At 41.4% G+C, this 24,315-nt stretch overlaps 1 protein-coding gene and 1 pseudogene across 1 annotated transcript; one reads left to right on the top strand and one right to left on the bottom strand.

The window, feature by feature from the left end:
* Positions 1-3,168: 3,168 nt before the first annotated feature.
* LOC116661106 lies at positions 3,169-4,091 on the bottom strand (annotated as a pseudogene).
* A 5,105-nt stretch (positions 4,092-9,196) lies between these two features.
* LOC102523394 (transmembrane protein 225) lies at positions 9,197-11,605 on the top strand. Its single transcript, XM_006180287.3, has 4 exons — positions 9,197-9,515; positions 10,084-10,230; positions 10,503-10,637; positions 11,367-11,605. The coding sequence occupies exons 1-4, from the start codon at positions 9,344-9,346 to the stop codon at positions 11,603-11,605; spliced, it is 693 nt and encodes a 230-aa protein (XP_006180349.2). The 5' UTR covers positions 9,197-9,343.
* The last annotated feature ends 12,710 nt before the right edge of the window (positions 11,606-24,315 follow it).

A 24,315-nucleotide genomic window follows, 5' to 3' on the forward strand; every position in this document is an offset into this window, starting at 1 on the left:
TATAACAATTTCATTGTAACCTTGCCAATACAAGGCTTCTTGTTTGATCATTTTCCTCATTACCAATTCTGTGGATCCTTACAATCTGCATAAAATTTACACATTTCAAGAATCTAGATTTAGACAAGAAAATGTGGGTAATGGAAAGAGCATGGGAGGTCTTGGAATTGAAGAACCTATGTTTTATTTCTTGTTTGGCCACCAAGAGCTTTGTGATGTTCAGTAAGATCCTTGAGTGACCTGTGTCTTTTTCTCCTCATCTCTAAAATGAGGGTAGTCATAGTGCCTGATTCAAGGTCCTAAGACAGGAGCTACCACAGCAATTTATATGTACTTTGTGTTCAATAAATGTTTAGGAATATAGGGTTGGGGGAAAGGATGAACAGAATAGGATTAATATATGGTGTAGATGGGGAGATCTGTGCTGCTGTCAATAAAATGTCAAGAAGTTCAGTTGCAACTGAGGTTCATTAAAAACATGAATTTATATAGTTATGATAAAGCTATCACATTTAAGATCTCCCGTGAGTACTTTTTTGGCAAATTAGTAATTGGACTTTGATTGACAAAATATACATGTAAACAAATGTAGTAAGCCTCAGACTGTTCAAAATATAGATATGGATAACTATATAATAAAACATACTTACATCACACATCATACTGACTGTAGAAAAGTTGGTATTTTCTTCATTCAAATATGTTAAGAACCTCGAATGTTGGCTATTTCCTTCCTACTGGCTTCCATCCATTATTCTTTAAATTCTTCTATTGCTTCAATTTTGAATTCCATTTAAATCTCTCTCAGTCTGAGACTCTTCCCCGTAAGACACATATTCCCTTTCTCGAAACCACATCAACTGGTTTTTCAGTTTTTGCTGAAATATTTCATCTACTTCATTTAGATGAAAACTTGTCCTTTTATAACCTCTTCCTTTCTGTCCTTTTCCTAGTTCTTTTTCTTATTCCTACAGAATAAGTCTAAATCTTGACTTAACCCTAAGATTAAGTCCAAGTGTTATGTTTTCAATTAATCTTTGATTTTATACATATTCAGGGTCACATTTTTGTCAAAAGAGCAGAATCATGAGCGTGGTGATTCAGGAAATCAGACACAATGTATTAAGAGAAGGTCCTCTTACTTCTAGTTTAGAATCTCTGGCACCAAGACTTAAAGACTTTCTGACCGAAATCTTTCCAAGTCTCAGATCATTTTTTTCCCCTTACTTATAGGGATATAACTTCCAGTCTATTCACTTAATTTCTCTATCTTCTGTGAGTCCAACCGGAAACTTGGATATATTCAAAACCATAGACCGTCAGACTGGAAGAGAAGTAAAGGGCATATTAGACAGTCTGGTACTAAAATATTCTGCACTGTCTCTGTCGTCGGGTGATGCGAAAATCACTATTTCTTGACGCGTCTCATTCTACTTTAATGGTCCTGATTGTGAGAAAAATTCGTATTTGCATTCACTGAACTGTCTCTCTAAACTTTCTTCATTTTGTTTAGTCACTCCTGTTCATTCATCAGTTCATATTGTGATTTGATTTTAGATATATCCACCTATTTACTTTCTACAGGCTATAATATTACCTTATGATTATTAAAGTGATTACAACTGGATGAACTGTGATATTTAATGATTTTTTTTAATTCACCTTTAGAGGTTTGGTTTAGAGTGGCTCTTGGGATTCTGGCATTAAAAAAAGTTTCATTATTATTATTGCCGTCACAGGATGTTGGAACTGAAAAAACTAATCACAGAAAGTTAAGGTCTCCTGGGAGACTCTCTTGGGTGCTTATTTTATTTATTTAAAGAAAAACTTAGAGATCAGATGAAGCCTCAATGAACTAGAAACTTGGAAAACAAATTTTAAAGTGTTCCTAATGTTATGAATAAGCTTTAAGATGCTTTTGCAAATGAGACTATTTACATAGATATATATCTGTGTACATATTAAAAACATTTTATTGAGGTATGATTTTATGATTTGCACACATTTTAAAGTGTATGATTTATTGAGTTTTGACAGATGCATACAGTCATGTAGCCATCATTACTATTACAAGAATGGTTTAAAATGTTTACATTACCTTAAACAACTGCGTGTTCTTTTGCAAGTACATACACCCCCTCCCTATCTCAGCCCCTGACAGCCACTGATATGTTTCCTGTCATAGTAATTTGACTTTTCTATAATATTATAGAATGCAGTCTTACAGCATACAGTTTGATTTTTTTCACTTAATCTGATGCTTTAAAATTAATCCAGTGTTTTAGGCATCAGTAGTTTCTTCTTTTGTACTACTGAGGATCACCTGTTACATAGATTGCATAGATATATGACTGTTTATTTATTCACCAAATAATGGGCACCTGAGGTAATTAAAGGCTTCTAGTTTACAGCCTAGACAAAAATACCAACTCAAAAGAAATAAACAGAAAGTTGTAAAATACTGTGCATATACTAGTTACCAGGAAAAAGCAAGATATTAGGTAAGACTGTAAAAGTATCATCTCCTAATCTAGGAATTCCAAGTCTTAGCCTTTGCTCGCTCACCTGAGACGAAACACTGGGACGGTACTAGCTTAGCCTTTCACTGGATTTTCTTCATCGAATTGAAATTTGATGTAACATTGGCCTTTAATACGCCAATTATTAAGATTAAAATTCTTTAATAGTAATAATTTATATTATTATTTAATAAATCTAAAAACATTTATTATAAAGTTGTTGCAATGATTTCTACAACACTGTTCAATATTTCCCATGCAAATTTCTATTAGAGAAATCTCTTTTGAGTGAAAAATAAGAGGAAAGACTATGTCATACCAAAAGAATTTTGTGTGTTTTTATTTCTGGTATGACTCTACAGGATATCATGACTTTGTTTTCTTTTTGCTTAGATTCTGGAACCTTAGATTCAGGAAAGTTAAAAATTGATGTTCGATCCCAGGAATGATGTTAAACTTTAAGTTTAAAGTATTTGTTATTTATGTAATATGTGTAATATCAAATAAATATATATATTCAGAATTATACATAAATAATTTTACCTCACTTCTAATTATTTTTAAAGACTCAGGGCATACAAACATACACACATATGATTATGAATACATAAAATAAATCTTAAAAATAACATATTCATTTTGAAGATATTTTTCTTCTTAAGAGTTTCATCAGTGCATTTTTCACTTCCTTGTTCCTCAGACTGTAAATCAGGGGATTCAACATGGGAATCACGTTGGTGTAAAACGGTGAGGACACCTTCTCCTGGGCGAGTGAACTGCTGGAAGCAGGTTTGAGATACATGGACATGAGAGACCCATAAAATATGAGGACAGCTGTCAAGTGGGAGCTGCAGGTGCTGAAGGCTTTGGACCGGCCCTCTTTAGAGTGGATGCGGAGGATGCTGGCGAGGATAAAAGTGTATGAAATGATGATTAGCAAGCTGGTGGCCACCATGTTAAATCCTCCAATGACAAAAATCAAAAGCTCATCGATGTAAGTGCTGGAACAGGAGAGTTTAATAAGAGGAACGATGTCACAGAAATAATGCTGAATGATGTTTGATTCACAGAAAGTCAACCTTAATATACAACCTCCATGAATCAGAGCATCAGTAAAACCTACCGAGAAGACAGCAGCCACCAGCAGGGAACACACCTTGGGGGACATGATGACATTGTAGAGCAGGGGGCTGCAGATGGCGACATAGCGATCATAGGCCATTGCTGCCAGCATGTAGCACTCAGAAATGACACAAATACAGAAAAAGAACAGCTGAGTCATGCATCCAGAGTAGGAGATAACTTGATCTCTGCATAAAAACCCTGCCAGCATTTTGGGTGTAATGACAGAGGAGTAGCAGAAATCTAAAAAGACAAACTACTGAGGAAATAGTACATGGGCGTGTGGAGTTGAGAACTCAGCCCAATTATTGAGATTATACCCAGGTTTCCCACCACGGTGACTACATAAATCCCCAAGAAGAGGCAGAAGAGAGGCAGCTGAAGCTCTGGTTGGTCAGTTAATCCTGAAAGAAGAAACTCCGTCACTGTGGATTGATTTCTTAAACCCATTTTCCTCTGAGAAATCTGCGGAGATGAAAAGACAGAGTCAAATTAGACAGGCAGGATCCCAGCTTATCCCCAGTTCCTCTACCCATGAAAACAGGAAGCCTAGGTTATTTTACCCGTTGGCACTGGATCTGTGTTTCCATTGATATGCAGACTTTGACTCACCAAAAAGTCAGGTCTCAGATGAAACAGAGAAAGTAATCATCTGTCTACCTATAGATTTTAGGAACCCTAAATTAATGTTCACACCCTCCCTAGTGTCTCAAATTCTTTCAGCAAAGTATAAAACATTTGACTCCAGAATTAAAAATAAGTCTAATGCTAAAGAACATTGGAGAGTTTTTCTAAAGCAAATTAGTTGAAGAGGAGCAGGAGGAAGAGGCTGTGGGCTGAGGAAGCACTTTTGCTAATGACACAGTTGCCTAGGGCTGACCCTGCCCACGGGATTTCCTACAGAGAAGGTATCTATTGTTAAAATCAATTACGATTTCCACATTAAGGTTTACCAGGGTGTTCCTCAGAATATTAATTCCAGCAATGTGTTAATATGTGTACGTGAAATAAGTATCTTAGGGTGATACTGATTTCAGACATGCAGCGTTACACAAAGTTAAACAGGTTTCTTAACTGAAGGCTATTTCAGATACTCCTGGACCGTATATAACAAACAATATTTTCCAAACTAATTTGGTGATAGACTCTCTCTCCCACTTTAAAACAGACAAACATATTGTAGCTCTAGTGTGACTCAGAACGTTTCAGGAAATTGTATTTTCTTTCTTTTTTTTTCAGTTTTTTAAAAAAATTGAAGTACAGCCAGTTACAATGTATCTGTTTCTGGTGTACAGCACAATGTCCCAGTCAAGCATATACATACATATATTTGTTTCCATAAATTTTTTTTCAGGAAATTGAACTTTAATTTGCGTTGTTCTGTTATAATCGAATCGTGAACTGACTTCCAGGTGGGAAGCTTATTCTTCTAACACTTCAGTAAAACTGGACGATGATAGAATGGCAGTGATCTCAAAACTCTATCTCTGGTCATCCTCTGAGCCAAGCCTGCTTCTCTCACCAAGGCCACTGAGCACGACTTAATACACTACTGCCAGTGCTGCCGCTTGGGCTGTGCAAACCACTGGGTTCTGTGTGTTTCCACCGGAGGCTCCCATGCAGTGCTTCCTGTCTCCACCCACACTTCTCCCAGGGAGGGGCAAAGGGGACACATACCTTGGAATTGCCTGTTCTGGGGTCCACCAAGGCTTTATCTCTGAAAAATCATACCATTTTTCTTTTGCTGTTGGGCTGCACACAGAGCCATCCATATATTCTTATGTTTACCCAGAGATTATGCAGGGCGCTGCTCAGACATCTGGTTTAGCATTTTCTCAACCTGCCAGCAAAGGATCTACTTTTCTCTCTGGCTCTTCAAGAAACTCTTCGTATCTTCTTACTTGCAATCTATTAAAGCTGTATTAGAACAGGGCACAATTCCTTTGGCCACTTGCATTCCCAAGGTTGCAGGAGCCTTTTCCGGATTTCCCAAATCAGTTTAAAACAAAGAAGCTTCCTAACACTGAACAGCTGTTCTCTGAGCAGGTTTCCAAATTCTACAGAACACGTGACATATGCATCTGCGCTCCTTCTCCTGTCCTGAGGGATGGAGATAGTGCAAATGAGGGACTGTCCATTTACCCTTAGCCTGTTGCTAAAATACCCTTGAGTCCTCCTTTGCCTTCATCTCTTGTACAGGTCTAGTCTAGTCACAGAGACTACACAGAAAAACGTGAAAGGAAGGTTCAGGAAGATGCATGTACTATTTTTTGCCTTTAATGTCTTTTCATGCATGCCTTCAAACTGTCCTGAGTATCGCAAACTCACTAACCACTCCTCACGTGTCTAACTCTCCCACATTTCTCCTGATTCCTGCTGGGCTCTCTGTCGCAGTAAAATGCCTTCCATCCTGCCCACGTCCTTGTTCTGTTCCAGTGCCCTCCCTGCCCTGTCTTCCCTCTGCTCAAGCCAGCTAGGTTTCTCTGTGCTGTCTTTCCCACTTCCCAAATATCCCTGTGTCCTTGTGACTCAATGTGCAGCGTCACTAACATCATTTCGGGATTTGTTAAAATCCATGATCTCAGGTCCTAAGCTACAGGAATTGAATCAGGATCCCCATCTTCGCAAAATCCCCACATGATGTGTATGCACATTGAAGTCTGAGAGGCCCTATTTTAGGCTATTCTCTCCTAAAGCTGAAACCATCTTTCTTTGTTCTTGTTCTCTCCTCTGAACCTCTCTCTGCTTCTCTGTGCCAGAAAGCATTTCACGATCATGTAAAGCGCATCCTTAAAACCATCTTCTCAGGAAGAACCGCCTTGGATGAAGGATAGAACCATACCAGACTTGCCCATGAAATCCCAGCCCAGGGAGACAGAGGCACAGAAGATTTTCTTGTTCTTGAAATTACTGTTTGGATCACAGAGGTACCTAATCAAGCTGATAAGTGACATAGACACTGATTTAGGTGAATAATTATTCCGTTTTCCTTTTTGGTCTCCAGAGTTCCTGGTGTTTAGGAAAAGTTTTAATTGCCCCAGATGGGACTATGTTCAGTTATTTACCAGTCAATGTTAATGATTGTGAATGCTACAATATTATAGTTCCCACTTTCCAAGATACATTCAGGTGGGAAATGTTTGTAGAGGTGTACACAGTCCCAAATGAATTCTAGTTTTTAAAATTATCTCTGGACCTTTAGTGGTTAGTTATCTACCCTAAGACTGACATGATTCCTGATTTATGTTGTAATCTGTTTTGTGGACCCTACTGGTATTTTTCTTTCTCTTTCTGCCTTACTTAGAATGACGATCTCTAGGTCCATCCATGTTGCTGCAAATAGCATTATTTTATTCTTTTTTATGGCCGAGTAGTATTCCATTGTATAAATATACCACAGCTTCATTATCCAGTCCTCTGTCAACGGACATTTAGGTTGTTTCCATGTCTTCGCTATTGCATATAGTTTTAGCCTCTTTTAAATTCCTCAGCAACATTTTTATTTCTCTACCTTACGCTGACCTTTCACTCCTTCTTTGCTCTTTCTCATAAATGGTGCTGTTCTCTAGAATTTCCTTCTCTACCTCTTGTCACATTCCATGTGATGTCCCCACATGGTGATATGTACCTCTTTGCTTCAACTGCCATCCCTAGGCTGATAACCTCCAATCTGTTATCAAGATCCAGAACTACATTCTGTCTATTGTATGCCCTGCAGGCACCTTAAACTTAACCAAAACCATGTTGCTCCCATGTTCTACATCTTACTTAATGGCATCATTGATTACTGTTCTCCCTAGCTGTTCGTAAGATTTCTTTGACGTGGATCTCACTAATCTCACCCTATCAGTTTCTCTAATCTGGCAATATCTTTATATCTTTAATGCCATTGTCTATTAAAATTTTAAAGGAGGCATAAATCTTTCAGCCCAGGAATCCCTCTCTTAAGGATATATTGCATAGAAATAAAATCATCACTATATAAGGGCATAATCATATCAGTTGTCATGGTGTGCTGCTTGTCACCCTCCCGGTCCTTCCACTATACTAGGCCCCAGGGGTCAAGAGTCAACCTGAAAGATGATTCCTCAGCAGATGGCAGCCCCAACAGCAAGCTGGCTCTGATATAGGAGTGGTGAAGTGTGGGAGCTCATTCCCACAGCGACCAGAAGTATTGACTACTGAGGCTTGCGGGTCCTGGCAGATAGTGTACAGGTGCCCTCGAGACAGAAGGGAAGCCAGCATTTCACGGCAGACTGAGGTCTCCTGCTCCATTCAGGATGACTCTGGCCCCCGGATCTGGGTTCCTGGTAGGGCTGGCTATTGTTTCTTCTGTTGCAACCACAACTCAGTTCGATTTCTGCTCAAACCTGCTTCCTTCAAACACTGGCAGCTGTGTTTCTTGGATGCACTCCCCAATCTACTCCCCACATACAGATCTCTGCCTCGGAATCTCTTTCCCAGGGAATCCAAGTTAATACTATGGTAATTGCTTATGTATTATTTATGTGCCAGGAGCTCTTTTAAGCGCCTTACGTCTCTAAACTCATTTAACCTTTACAAAATCGTTAACTAGTAGGATGCGTTTTTACCTCTACGATCACAAACATGGTAGAGCCAGAATTTAAAGCCAGGCTTCTGAGTCCATTTTCTTAATTACAAAATCTCCCTGACATAGTATAGATATAAAATTAAATGTACTGAGCATCATTTTAAATAATTAAATAGATAAATAAAATATAACAAGATGTGTAAAGATGTCTGGAAGACAGACAGCATAGTGTGTTTGAGGCCATGAAAGAAATCCAGTCTGACCCGTGGAAAGCGGCCTGCAGTGAGGTCAAGGACATAGGCAGAGGGAGGCTTTTGGAGGTGACTGTCATCTTAGGCCAGTAAAAGTGGTGTTTTTTTTTTTAATTTTAGTACAAATCCTCTGACTCTGAGCTTAGTGCACAGCATGGTTGCTTATTCAAGGAAACTGAAAATGTTTTCTCTGCTGTTACAAAGGCAATTCTGACAAGAAATAATTGTGCCTTATAAATGATATTGGACTGCAATGGTCCAGTGTATCAGGCCAGTTCTTTTGGTTTCAAAGCACTGGTCTATTTCCTAGATGCCTGCCTAGTTAGTTAAACTCTAAGTTTAAATAGTTAAACTTACTTAGCTTCTCCAAAACATCCCAGATTTTAAGCGGTCATTTTCTTTTGTGATGATAGCTAGCTGAGTTCTCATGTCAGTGAGCTTGAATTCCTTCTGCATTTCACTGATCCTTATCTAACGTCCATTAATCCTGGAACATAAAATTCTAACTTCTTTAGTCATGCGTGTCTAACTTCTTTTAAGGCCCCTGGTTATTCCTGTATCTAATAGCTCTCTCTGTATGTGGTGTCATATCTCCCTGTATATCTGATAGCTCTCGCAGATCTCTGGGCCCCTTGGTGCTTCCACTGCACTAAGTCTCAGGGTCAAGGGTCAAACGGTAGATGATTCCATGGCAGTTGGCAGCCTCGACAGCAGCCAGCCCAGGTAGAGGGGTGGAAAGTGGGACTGATCTTCTCTGTGCGCTACTTAAGCTTCTCACTGCCAACCCCTCCGCAATCACTGAAAGTCGAGATTTTGCCCGACTTCCTGTGATTAATCACATCAAAAGAGAAGAGGCATGTGAGAGATTTGTGGTGGTCAGCTTGAAATCCCCAGTCACAATGGCGCACATCAGAAATGTCCAGGCCACCAACATGTTATTCTCCTCGTGGGCCTTGGTCTTCTTGGTGACAGGAATCATCTTAGAACAGTGGGTTGAACTGAAGTTGGGGCCAGAAAAGCCTAGCCTACCCCACAGCCCATGGATATGTTGCACTACTGATTGGCCAGAAGGTCAGAGCTATACTATGGAAAAGAGGTGGGCGGAGGGGAAGAGTTCGTCCTTCCTTGACTTCCATTCATCTCACCGTTATTTGCTAGTGCAAATAACTTCTGGTCGCAGGGAGCCCTCTTGCATAATCACCACGGTCAAGGTCGATGCCAAAGCTCACCATTTGCATCTTTTGGAGAAAAGTTTAGCGTCTCACATTCTTAGTTGCTGGACCTCTGAGAATCCTTGGCAGTAGCAGCAGGGTGGCCAGCACGTCTAGCACGTGAGGGTATGAATGAAAGGTGACTGGCAGTGGGGAAAACAGGTTATATTGCCACTGAGCTGGAGTACCTAGCAAGAAATCAATTCTGAGAAAAGAGAAGAGAAAGACGCTTACAGAGACATCAGGAGAGAGAACAGTTTCATTTTGGTTCTCTCTCCCATTTAGCTTCAAATCTCTAAGCCTTAATTATTTCATCAAATCTCCCACCTCATTCCCATTTTTACCTAGGGATTTGTGGGCCCCAGGGGGGCAATGAACCCAGAAGAAATATCTGTCCTTCTCTCAATATAACTTCTGCTTTCCAACAGGTGGCCTGAAGGTGGTCAGGGACATGATGCTTTTGGTCTTCAGCCTTTCCTTGCTTCATAACCTGCTCCTGGGTTTGGAATTCACCTATATGATTCCTCAAACTAAACATATCCTCTTCATGACTGCCTCCCTCAGTTTCTTCACAGGTAACTTCCCTGTCTTCCCTAACACAGACTTGGAGGCATGCTTGGTTTGTGGGTCCAGGCTGTTGTCTCTGACTAACTCAGCCTTCCTAGTTCTTTGGCTTCGATATGCAGCTTCTGAGTCGGATCTACCACTGAAGTGGGATTGGCCTTTGGGTAAGGTGCAGTTGTGCAGGGTCGGGGTTTGGAAGTCAGGCATACCTTGGGCTAAGACTTGAGCAGAAGAGCCAGAGTTCCTTAGAAGAGATTTTTCTTACATTTTATCTGGACATCAGGTGCCCTTCTGCTCTCTGCACTGGTACTGTATCAACACCACCTAAGGCAAGCTGAATCTGTGTATCACTATAGTTACAGAGTCACCTGGAACTTCTTCATTGCCTACTCAACTATTTTCTTCTTTATTGCCTCTGGTGAGTGTCTTCAGGGCCCCTGATGGGTGATGAAAACCAATCCATGCCTAATAGAGGGGAGAGTGAAAGGATGGGAAAGGGAACAGGGGGAAAGTTGCCAACCCTTGCATTTTAAAGGGCTAACGTTTGGTGGAGTCACATTCCAAAAACACTTCCTACAAGGATAGCATTGGATATGAGGGCTGAGTGAGATGTTCAACATGCTTGCCTCAGAGGGAGCTCCTCATTTCCTCCTTTTCTACTTTCTTTCACACCCTCCCCACTTCTGGGCAGGGATGACCGTTAACATCCTGATGAAGGAGAGTGGCTGAAAGGAAATGTTCACTTGGAGAGGGCAGTGACCCAGAGGGTGCAGTGTTCTCGTCAGTGCAGCCCGAGGTCAGAGAGGAGCAATACCTAGAGCTCAGTGACCGCCTGCCGACACCGGAGGCGCTCCTTTTCTAAGAAGTCTTTAAAATTTCATTTGGAATTGTAGTTCCTAGCTCAGAAGCATGTCCTCTTTCAAAAAAAAAAAAAACCTCAATTTTGTTGAGTTGAGCAGCATTTGAGCTATTCTGCATACAGTCCAGTCTCTTCTGCCAAAGCCTCCCCCTTCTGAATGGCTTGGGGGCAGATCTGAGGGAACCACTGGGCTTTGGATCAGGGTCTCTCTGCCGATACAAAAGGGAAATGTTTCTGTGACTTTTCATTGTTCCTTTATGACCCTCCCTTTGCTTCTCTTTCCCCCAGGATTCCTCTCTTTCCTACAGCACAAGCAGTCCATGAATAGCTCTGCCAGCCTCACCATCATCCCTGAATCTGCCCAGGAAGATCAGGTTATGGAGCAGTCTGGGGCTTCCGTCAAAGATCTTGTGTTACCAGCGGACGCTGCAGTGCCTCGCAGTATTGTCCATGTGCACGCCACACAGGCCAAAGACTCTCCAAGCAGAACGCAAGTCCAAGGCCGTCGTGTAACCTGGGCTCTGTGATCTGACGACTTATCTTTCAGGTGTACATTCGTCTTAATGGAAGCAGCATGTGGGTATGTGCTGTGTGTATATCCAACCATATTGTCTATGTTTGGCATTATGCAAATGACTGTGACTGGATCAGGGTCTATAAGAAGATCCAGAAGCTTAAAAATTTTTTTTTTTATCCTGGTGAGCTTCTAATTTATTCTCATCATTTAAAAACATGTTATTAATATAATAAATATTACCATACACCTAATACTTGCTGTATTGTTAACTCTATACATCACAAAGATTTAGAATACTATATACTTTTTTTTTTGACAACTCTCAAAGTACTTTTTATGGGGACCAAATCAAAATAACTCTGTATGAAAGGCTCCAGGGAACTCTGTGCAGGCAGAATTATATACAAACATAATCGTGTCACTCAAAAGATTAAATTAATACTTTGGAACAATCTGCAGTGTATAGACCTAGACCATGATTCCCCAGTGCCTCTTTTTTTTAGGAACATACATATATTCATTTTCATATTCTTTTTCACCATAGGTTACTATAATATATTAAATATAGTTCCCTGTGCTATACAGTATGAACTTGTTGTTTATATATTTTATATATGTATCAATTTGTATCTGAAAATCTCGAACTCCCAACTTATCCCTTCCTAGCCCGTTTCCCACCATGATAACCATAAGTTTGTTTTCTATGTCTGTGAGTCTGTTTCTGTTTTGTAAATAAGTTCATTTGCTTCTTTTTCATAAAGTTCCCCATGTAAGTGATATATGGTATTCTTTCTCTTTCTGGTTTACTTCACTTAGAATGATGATCTCCAGGTCCATCCATGTTGCTGCAAATGACATTATTTTATTCTTTTTTTATGGCAGAGTAGTATTCCGTTGTATAAATACACTGTCTTAGAGCTGGCATTGAAACAAAATATTTTGACTCATGATTCAGTGCTCTTTCTGCCACTTCTGTGTTAATAGCTTCCTTCTTTAAAAAGGGGCAATTGAGATTTGACACTTACATCAGATTAAAAAAATTATATTCTAGACCTGTGCTGCCCAGTACTGTAACCACTAGCTACGTTGTAGCCACTGAGCATTTTGAAATGTGACTAGTTTGATTTGAGATGCACTGTAAGTATAATATGCCTTGTGAACTTCAAAGATTTGAATGACAAAAAAAATCATGTAAAGTAACTCAATAGCTTTTATGCTATTACATGTTTAAAAGATAATATTTTTTGGATATACTGTTACTGAGTCCATCCCCAATAAGGGTCCTGCCTGGTGTCACTCACACCAATAGAACGAGACTGAGTTCAATTTAGAAGCAAAGGAAAGCCTTATCCTTTGATGAGAGAGTGGAGAGGTGTGAGCTCTCGCTCTAGAGCCCAAGGTCTCGCGAGAAGGCTGTGGGTGGGGCGGCTTTATAGGGATCTCCCAGCGGGGAGGGGCGGGGCTCTCGCGAGGCTGCGCAGGCTTGTTGCTGTGGGCTCCCTGGGCAGCATCTCTGCACACGGCCAGCCGCCGCCGCCATCTTGGGTTGAGTTCGGCAGGCTGTGCTTCTAGAAGCAGTCTCTGAGCTGAGCTGTCGGGACAGCTGTTTCCGAGAAACGCAGGTCTGAAGTACTGAGGACGAGGCCTCCCCGTGCGACCTCCTCTGAGCAAGCAGAAAAGGTAGGACTTGGTTTTTTATTATGCAGATTCTGTTTTTATTTCCCAGAAATTGTAAATGGGCTTTGTTGGTGACAGATGCCTCCTGTGCCTCTTGTTCTGCTCCTCATTCTTGCGGGGCACTGAGGAGTGCCGGTCTGTCTTCTGGAACTACTTCCTGCTGATGCCGGGCGTCTTCGTAACCCCGAGCTGGGGAGCAGAACTTCTCCCAGCTGCCTTTAGTTGTGTTTGGTTGTCAGCAGGCCTCAGCCCTAGCTGTTTGTATCCCTGAGTAACCATCATTGTCTAACCTTTTGGAGACAAAGGACATGAGACAATTTAGGATGCCTGGCCCAAATATTGGCAAGAGAATAATGATCACCTGTCAAATTTTTCCTAAAAATGAAGGTGTCTTGGTCTTTGGCCTGTGGGCAAAATTGTGCCCTGATGTCTAGGCTCACTGCTGGCCCTGCTTTGGGTGTTTTTTGGAGAGCGGCTTCAGGTCAGAGAGGGGGTCATACAAGTAGTCAAAAGGGGCCGTCACTCAGGTTGTCTCTCTGGAGTTTGAGGCTTGGGGCTTCTTCCCTCCAGTGTGACGCCCCCATGGATAGAACATCTGCAGCTTCAGGGCAGATGAGTGTTTGGGATTACAGAGTGGGGTCCATCCCATGTAGGAGTGAACTAGTCTTGTGGGCGGCTGGTTTTCCAGGGTTTTAGATGTACCCAGTTTACCAGCCAGAAGTGGGGGAGGGCCAGATGAATGTTGGCGGGCAGCACCTGGTCACCTATTCTGTGAAAGCGTTCATGATTTATTCCACCTGGAGGGCAGACTTGAGTTGTTCCATTTCAAGGGAGTTAAGGTAACTCTTTGATTTGGGGAATGGGTCTACATTCATACATACAAATACCCTTCACTTTAACCTATCCATTGGGGCTAACGCCATGCTGAGCAGGGCAATTGGAAGCAGCTTAATCCAATTTTCTTGAGTTTCCTGACACAGCTTGAGTTTCAAGGTCTGATTGGGTCTCTCTACTTTCCTTGCTGATTGGAGTCTCCAGGCTGAGTGCGAGCAAGGTCCATTCTATGCCTAGGGCACTCCTTATCCCCTTCCTAACTTGAGACACAAATGCCAGACCATTATCACTTTATTGGGATCCTGGGAACCCAAACCTGGGGATTATCTCTTAGTAATGCCCCAGCCACTTCAGCTTCCATTTCGATTCTAGCAGGGAGTGCTTCTGTCTACCCAGAAAATGTGTCTACTAGCACCAAGCGATAGCTGAAGTTGCCCTGTACTCATCATGACTGTGAAATCAATCTGCCAGACTTCTATAGGATATGTCCTTCTGGTCTCAATGGGCCTTACCGGGGGGCCTCCGGAGGGTACGGTGTTGGGGTTGTTCATTGTGCACAGGGGCCATGTCTTAACTATCTGACTCATTATACTTTTCATGACAGAAGTTACCATGGCCTCAGGTAACCAATTACATAGGGCTTTCCTCCCGTAGTGAGTTCCTTGGTGAGCCTCCCTAATGGCTGCACGAGCTGCATCTGGGGAAAGAAGTATTTTCCATGTTCATTAACTAGCCACCCATGGCCCCCTAGCTCTTTTATTGAAGCTCCAGTTTTTTTGGCTTTATCTAATTCTTCCTTTGTGTAGATTGGGAAATCATGGGATGGATTTGGCTTTTGAGGTACGAGGACTCATTGCCAAGTTACTGGTTCTAGGGTCATCCTTTTGCCAGCTGTGTCTGCCTTGTTAACTTTCCTTTTTTAACTCTTTATCCCCCTTTGGTGACCCTTGCAATGAATTACTACCACTTTTTTTGAAAGTGTGCTGCTTCTAAGAGCTTCAGATGCTTAAGCCATGTTTCACCTGTTCTGTGCAGTAATAGCTTTTTAAATTGCTTTTGAATTTCAAAAATTACATGACCTGAATTAGGTGAGTCCGTGTAGTAGATTATTTTGGAGGGTGGTCAGATATATAAGATAAAAATTTTAGCTCTGGCCTTGTGGAACTTATAGTTTAGTAGATGGCTACATAGATACTGGTTAGCATCATTCATTTTTATGTGGAGTAAGATGTAATTTATATAAAAATCCTTCCTATAAACTAAACATCCTAATACAATGTGTTGTAACCAGCTATTGGAATGCATATTACACTGTCATGGAATCTCTGAGTCTATGTATAGGTGAAAAAACACTGAAATGTAAAATGGTACAATTCTATCTTTAATGCAAGGAGGTTCTTCAGAGAGGATGCAGAAGTTTTTTAAGGATTGGCTTTACATGATCATGCAATGCGTTCTGGCCCAAAGAAGCAGCAGAGAGGTTCAGAGGAGAAAACAAGAACAAAGAAAGCTGGTTTCAGCTCTTGGAGAGAATAACCTAAAATAGGGCCTCTCAAACTTTAATGTGCACACACATCTTGGGGGGATCTTGCTAAGGTGCAGATCCTGATTCAATTCCTGTGGCTAAGGACCTGAGACTGTGCATTTTAACAGATTCCCTAATGATGTTAGTGGTCTCGTTGAGTTGCAAGGACCTCGAGCAGAGGAATGTAGAGCAACAGGAAGTACAAACTGCCCAGGGTGGAGCAAACCTGGCCATATCGAAGAATCAGAGAAGGCAGTATGGCTGAAGGGTAGTGAGATGGGTGAAGGTGGTACAAAGGAGGTTAGATAAGTAGGCGAATGCTAGATCATGCAAGAAGTTGTAACCTTATTCTAAGTACAAAGAGAAGCCACTGGTATGTTTCAAAAGCAGAGTGATGTAATCTGTTTTACACTTGAAAAATATTTTCTAGTTGTTGATTAGCATATCTATAGAGGTGTGCACGTGTATGTGGGCATGTGTATGTTGTTGGGGGGAAGTTTTGATAGGGGAAGGTGGAGCTGTTGGTCAGAGTAAACACTCAGAACATTTTGTGTCTCCTGAAATTATCTTGGAAATAGAAGATGTAATTTTAATGGCAATAGACATGAAAATGGATGGATTCAAGACACAGTTTTATATTGAATCAATATGGCTTGCTGTTGAATTCAAAGAGTGATGCCAGAGAATGATACATGTTGATAAAGTAAAATAAAAATTCAGAAATTATGACAATAAAAATAAAATGAGTCAAGGCCTCAAAGAAAATAACAAAAATAGAGCAAAAAAGCCTAAATTGTTGCAAAGTTTGAGCTTAGTGTCTGAGTTTCTAAGTAGCCAAAACAAAGGTATTTATGATAGTAGAGTTAGTTACGCAACTCACATTAATAGAAAAAGGAAGCATTTCAGTTATTCACGGTAAGGAACTTTCTTACAAAGTTGTAAAAAAAACTCACCTCCAATTTCTTCCCCCTCCCCCAAAGAAACAAAAAATTTACATAGATTTTATATGAATTACTAAAAGATGCTAGGAGGTAGAGCTTTTGAAAGGAGAAAAGTTATGTTTTTATATAGTGTCCTGTCCTTTCACAGTCTGAGTCCCCTCAGGCTGCAGAGGCCAGGCTGCAGGCTTGTCTCCACTGGGAGGGGAGGGCAGCGGCAGTAGCAATCTTGACGGCTTCAGCATTCTTCGTTTACCGATAAGGTTTGCGGTATTTTTCGTTCACAATGTACGTCCCATTGGCTTTCAGAGCCAGGTGTTTCGGCAGCCCATCCATCAGGTGTAAGTCTTACAGCTGGGGTGCTGGATGTTGGTTCCACTTTACTGCCCAGAGAAAAACTGGGAGTATGATTCCCTCCCAGTTATGTGACAGCGAGCCAGAGGTGGGGTTTATTGTCAGTGTGTCTCAGCCCTTCCTACGCATTTTGATGTGAGTGTTTTCTTGTTTGATGTGAGTGTGTGTTCTGGATTTATTCAGAGGAAATTGCATCATATGTGGCTGTAGATTTGGTGTGTTCGTGCGAGGAGGTGAGCTCAGGAGCCTCCTACATCTTCATCTTGGGTTAGAACCTCGAAAGGCTTTTAATTATCTCATCTAGCAGGCAGTCTGGAGGCTGGCAACCTCTTGTGTTGGTTAACTGAGTCAAAATTTTTCTGACCAGCCTCCCTTGCAATTATTTTAGCCTTCCGTTTTGGTCACAAAATGTTTTCTGTCTTTCCAGGCATCAGTTCTTTGTTGAAAGTAGGAAGAAATGGGAAAAATTGGTATGAATCACATCTGTCCTTTTGTTACCAAACCAGTCTTGGGTCCATTCGCCTAAGCACAGCAAAGCCGATCTGCTGACACCGGGTTGTGGTGAAGGAAATTGCAGCATATATCATAAGGCTCCAGACACGGAGTCTGGGGAGGCTAATGTTCAGAAAGCCCGAATCCCCACTGGGTGTCAGCACAGCGTTCTTTCTTTTCTTTTTCTTTTTTTTTTTTTTTTAACATTTTTTATTGATTTATAATCATTTTACAATGTTGTGTCAAATTCCAGTGTTCAAGCACAGCGTTCTTAAAGGCACAGTGAGGGCGGGGCGTCCCCGGGTACGTGATCAGCTCATGGACAGTTCTCTGATTGGCTGATGGTGAGATAGCAGGACAATATCCCCGGAGCTAACATTATGAATCCTTAGGTACCAGTAGATCTGGGGGCTGCGTGCTCCTGGTCATCAGGTGGTTAATTTCTTCCTCTTGTTGGGGATTTTCACATCTGTAAAAGAACTCAGGAAATGTGCACCAAATACTGTTACCTCGGTATTTCAGAGAGGAGCTACAGCAGCGGGTATGGGGAGGGGTCTGTCTCAGAAGGACCCATAGGGCCCTGCTCAGTTACACTTTTATCAAGAAAGCTAATGTTGGCAGAAATTGCAATATAAAATTCTAACAATAGATTTCAAAATGAAACTGTAAAAATTCTAAGCAATGGTTTTGAGGGTATGACCAATGTAGTTAAACATGCAAACTTGGATTAGCTGTAAGAATTTGGGACAGTAAATTTCTCTGTGCCCTGGTTTCCTCATCTGTGAGCTGGAGATAGTAACACCTCCCTCGCCTGGTGACTGACAGATGTATGTTATGTGGGCATATGCACATATACGTCACACACACGTACCTTTGTTGAGGTATAAATTGTGTGTGTATGATAATATGCACATAAAACATCTCATGCAACGTACTTAGTGAATGCCATTGTAATGTAATGGTATTATTGTAAGTATTGCATATGTTTAGATATATAGCACTGCTGACTTTGAATGTACAGCGCAGGAATGTTTACAGACTAACAAGTTTCATATTTTCTCCTGGGAGTGGTACACTTTTGGGGAAGATGAAGAAAGTGTGTGACTAGAAGGTACAGGTACGGATCAGTGATGACTCTGACCAGTTAGAGACTTGGAAGTATCAGCTTTGAGGAAATGGGTCTGGAATTGCAATTGATGAGGGGTGCTTTTTGGCAGAGAGGAGCAGTCAATGCCAGTGTGTGTGCAGAAACAGGAAACTGAAGAGAGAGGCTCATACTTGGTCTAAAAGTGCCCAGGCTGGAGGGAGGAATGGGCTGGGAGACCTGAGAGCCCTCAGTGTGGAGCCCAGTTAATTTCCCTGGCTGTGCACCTTGGCATTCTCCGTCTCCCAGCTCTCACCACCTCAGCTCTGGCTTTCCTTTGGGGGGCTCTTATAAATTTTGGCAGATTCTCAGGTGGGATCTCACATGAGTCCGTCGTGTACTCGGAATATTGTTTTCCCCTAAGTTCAGCCTCTGCTTGTAGTCTAGGCGGCATTGTTCAGTTTCTGGTCTTCTTAGAATTTCTCTGTGTGAAATAGACATCACTTAGACATACATAAAATGTGTGTGTGTGTGTGTGAGTGTGTGTCTGTGTGTGTGTGTGAGTGTCTGTGAGTGTATGTGTGGACAGATGACATCTGTGAATGTGCACATGTATATTATTTTTTAATCATTTCTAGGGTTTGATGAAGGATACAGAGAATCTGTATTATGTTCCCGGTTTTCAGTCTTGAAACTAGGACTCCTTTAGGTAAGCTCCTACCTGCTGTGGTCAATGATAGAAATAAAACAAGGGGGATGCAGATGAGGATAAAGCAGGAAGCAAGAGGCAGATGCATCATAATAAGTAGCTGAAAACCTAACACTTTTATTAGTATTCTCACAGTAAAGAGGAAATTTTGTTCTTAATAGAGATCATTTTATAATTGTAAAGAATCATGAAATATCAAATTCTTTAACAAAGTCTTCCATCTGCCATAAAACTCTGGGTACAAATTTATTTTTTCAATCAAATGATTCTGCTTTTTGTGGGGAGAGAGAGATGGAACCTAACAAATCCATTCTACTAAGTAGCTGAAGCGAAGAGGGTGTTTTTCTAAGAACGTAACTTGAATTCTGATGCGCTCTCAGCAGTGTCAGTGTGGAGTCCAATTTAATCATTCCCTCATTTGTCTCAAGCTAAGTCATTGCTTTCACCTTTCTGCATTCTTAGAAAAAGCAATCAATCTCTTAATTTTACAGAGTTTTTAGATGAGTTTCCTCCAGATCCATATCAAACTAGTGCTGGAAATCTTATCCATTAGGCAAAAAGAATAATCAACAGTAAAAAACCCCGAGGAAGTGTAAAATAAGGAATGTCCCTCACCATCAGGATCTGCAGGGACTAAGCCATCGATCACTGTAGCTGCCGCCCTATAGTGCACCCTGGAAGGAGCTCAAGGACCAAGAGAGGATAGGGCTCTCTGCGCTTTGGGAGAACAGGCAAAACCGGCCTTAGTTAGATATTTCAGGAGAAATTTTTATGAACCTGGATACTTGCATCTTCCCCCCCTTAGAAATTAATTGAGATATCTGTTCCTTGTGACCAGCAATAGCCTCTGCTGAGATGTGCGCTCGATGGTGTGTACGTGTACCCCTTTGCCAAAGTCACATACACACTGGCCTCTTCCCCTCCCTGCAGGGAAGCTCCTCAGAGCTGTCTGAGAGGCTGTCTCCCGGCCTGTTGTCCTCACTGCGTCCCCTGAATAAAACCGAAACTCACGGCTCTCGTGGTGTACACTTAAATTTCATTTGACAAAAGTATGAATTAAAACTAACCTAACCTTAGGCTTTCAAAATAATGCAACTCTAGGTCTCTAGACAGACTAACATTTATTCTTCTTTTTCTGCTCACCTCTCAGATGATTTCTTGCCCCAGAGAATAGTAAGTTTGATAAATTTCTAATCCCTGTTGCTATTAAGGGTATTAACATGACTTTATGACAAAGGAAGATTCCAGCAGAGCTGCTTTAAATATCTGTGCTCTAGGTATGTGAATACTAAGGTGGAGGTGGCTGCAGTGGTGTTTTGTCTTAGAAGGCCAGGCCTGAGGCTCAGCCTGCTGAGAAGTGAGGCTTCATCGTCATTATACCTGTTAACACTTAGCGAGCAGTTTGTATGTGTCCATATCCTAGACTGAACATTTTTTTCATGCATTATCTCACTTAATCGTCACAATACCAAGTTACGTAGGTACTCTAAATGCGTCTATTTAATGCCCCTATTCTGCACATGAAGGAACGGAGGCTTGGAGAGGAAAAGCATCTCAAAGCACGCCAAGTCTAGCACATTGCCCAACTCCAGGGGGCGCCTTCATATCGTAGCTCAGGAGACTGCGTCCCTCGGAGCTGAGCAGTTCACACTTTGCACAGTTACCACAGTGGTCCTGCTGGTAACAGGCAGGGCTAACACTGAAATCCACATAGCTCTCACTCCAGACACTGCGAAACAGAATGGAAGCTGTGGGCTCAGTTGGAAGGAACAAGTGCGATTTTTAATCCTAGAGGACAGAAAAGTGAGTCCTGTTAACAGGTCTCAAACTGGAGTCTGAAGGGAACTTATATATTATCTCAGGATCTTCTGATTTAGTAGTGAAAATAATCACACCCACCATTTTTCTATGATGCAGGCAGCTGGTAAGTATTCAAATGTTTTAAAACAGCCTTCAAATCTGTAAGCCAGACAAGGATGCTAATCTAGACATAAATGCTCATGCTGAGTTCCTTTAATAAATTCTGAGTTCATGACAAACCTGACTTGTGCTTAATTCTATAGTGTTGTTAAGGGACAAAATCTAGAGAATTTCCCATTTTGCTTTTAACAATGATGCACACTAGGATTGTGAATTTACATACTTCATTTTAGCTTTTTGGTCTATTTCTTTTGAACCTTGAGTTGACTGAAAGCATGCAGGGAGTGTATTCTTATAACTTACTCCATCACATTTCCTGGTTAGATATCTAAAGTCTTTTGACACATTAAACAAAATGGTCTACACAGTGCTATACACAGCATTCATTGTCTTTCAAAGCTAAGACTAGACAGTAAATAATCTGGCATTTTAATTAGATACTTTCTGTCGTGTGTATCTCAGCCACAGTCTGGCAAAGCTGAAAAACAGGTGACACTTTGATGTGATCAGACATCCCCACCCCTCCAGTTGCATCAATATAGACAACGCAGGGGCGCAGGGTGTGGACAGCTTTGTTCACTTTTTTTTTTCTTAAACTATACCTTTTATACCTTGCTGTTCTTTCCCAGTAGCTATTCCAGTTTACTCAGTGGTCTTCTATCCTTTCAGCAGTGCAATACACCTGTCAACAGAGGTCCTGCCATCTTACTACACGGTTATTTTCTAAATAAATTAGAAGAGATAATGAGATAACAGTTCGCTTTTCCCAGCCTCTCCCGCTCTCTTCTTTGTCTCCCACACTTGATAGCTGGGTGCTCAGGGGTGGGTCTGAGCTGCCCACCCAGGAACCTGGGGCCAGGTGACACTGCTCTCTCTTACAGCATGGAACTGAATAGAGGAATTCACAGCTGCCGCCTTGGGTCAACCTCTATCAGATCTGGGCAGACCATCCAATTGGGTTGTTGATCCAAGAAGGCTAAGCAGAGAGGGAGAATCTCGGTGGGAGACAGTAAGTTGAAAAACCAGGGAAGCCAGGTAAATGCTAGAGAATTGGAAGCAAATGGTGTAGGCCAGATCCAGGAGTCACTGAAACCTTGCTTTGATAGGGTTATATTACAATGACAGGCAAGACGTGATTCCTATCCTCAGAAAAACTCAGATGACAAGACAACTACAATGTGGGGCGATGTGTTAGAATAGAGGTGTGCACAAGACATTGTAAAGGAAATTAAACTAGTCGAGGTAGATGGGAGAAGGAGGAAGGTCAGTGATCATGTGGCAGGGAAGATGATGTGGGAACTGAGCCTACAAGGATAAATGGGATTTAAATAAACAGAAAATAAGGGAGAACATTCCAGAAAGGGACAACCTAGTGCAAATTTACCAAAATGTCATGTAGCAAATGGAGAAGACAAAGGGTTTAGAATGGCTCTAACCCAAGGTGCGAATGGAGGAGACCCAAGAACGGAGCCCAGTGAGGCAGCTGGTCGGTTCCCACAAGTTAGGACTTTGTGGGGAATGGGAATAGGAATTAGTAAAGATTTTAAGGTAGAGTAGAGAGATGGTCAGATTTGTTATTTAGAAAGACCACGCTGGCATCCATGTAGAAGATACCTCGGAAGGGAGATGGATTTATAGGTATTCGCAACATAGTCTGTTCAAGAGATGAAAGGGACCTGCACAAGGGAGGGGCAACAGTAGGGAAAAGATGTATTTGAGAATTATTTGGGAAATCGAATCTTGAAAATGGGTCATAGATGGGTACCAGACTTTGGATGGGTGGAGGGAACACAGGAGGAGAAACAGTTTGGAGAGTGCTCAGGGGAAATAAACTGAATGAATTTGGTTTTAGATTTTTTTTTTTAATTTTTGAGAGCTCTAGGACATTCAGGAGGATATTTCCAAAAGCAAAATAGATCTGAAGAGAGTGATGATCCTGGAGATGAATCTGAGTGTCATCAACGCATGGAGAGTAGTTGAATCTGTAGCCTGGATAAGATTAACTGAATCGATGTGAAATAAATTCTGGAGATGTAATGTAGAGCATGACGACTTTAATTAACAATACTGTATTGTATATTTGAAAGCTGTTAAGGGAGTAGATCTTAAAAGTTCTCACCACAAGGCAAAAGTCTTGTAACTATGTGAGGTGATGGAAGGTAGTCATTTCACAGTATGTGTATATATGTATCTCAAGTCATTATGTTGTACACCTTACACCTGTACAATGGTATGCATCAATTATATCTCAATAAGACTGGAAAAAAATCAATAAAAAAGAGGAAGACCAAAGATGAAAGAAGGCATGGAGAACACTGATACTAAATGAGATAGTGGAGAGAATATTATTTATGAAAGCGAATTGCTGTGAAAGGTTTAGAACAGCAGTGTTCGTGTTGTCACGAGTATCTGAGAATAAGTGCAAAGCTACAAAGCTTTGTTAACTTTGACAGCAGAGGCCTTAGCTTAGAGCATTTTGGTGGAAGGTCAGTTTTAGATTGGGGAGTGAGTGAGAGATGACCAGCCACTGGTCAGTAGCAGAGCCAAAATGAAACCCCTGGTCTTCGGATTCTGAATTCAGACTCCCTTCTACTTGCAACCCTACTTGCAACTGAGGGGTCATCCATTGCAGTGGGCACGACCATAATCGGTTTGTATAAATGTGATGATAGCATATTTCATCCAAAGATAACAGTCTCGTGATAGAGGGGGTGAAGAAGAAGAGAAAGAATTGTTCCCCCTGTCGGTGTGAACTGGTGAAATGTGTACAGGAAAGCTTCATTTTAAGCCTCATTTGGCATGTTTTCTTGGCTGGGAGTGCATTCTGGCGGCCAACTTCTGTTTTCCTCCTTAGCTTTAACCCTAATGGCCTGTGCTCCTACTGAGATTTCAATTCATACCCTAGCCAAAGATAATAAATAAATTGCACCCCCGGTATGCCCCTATTACGTGCCAATTACTTAGCTGCCTGAAATGCTTTGTCCCTTAGACAGCATGCATCAGATGGAACCTGACTTCCTTGATTAAAGAAATGCGTTTTACTTAGTGTCTTCCTTCGAGATTAAACCAACTGTTTTTGCAACGATGCACAGGCTGCTGGAGTCAGAACTGTCATCTGCATTAATGAGGATTATGTAATGTTCTTTGCTTTCATGTAAAGATAAACCTCACATGCAGACATGAGGAA

This window comes from Camelus ferus, chromosome 33 (assembly GCF_009834535.1).
Source record: "Camelus ferus isolate YT-003-E chromosome 33, BCGSAC_Cfer_1.0, whole genome shotgun sequence".
Classification (NCBI taxonomy): Eukaryota; Metazoa; Chordata; class Mammalia; order Artiodactyla; family Camelidae; genus Camelus; species Camelus ferus.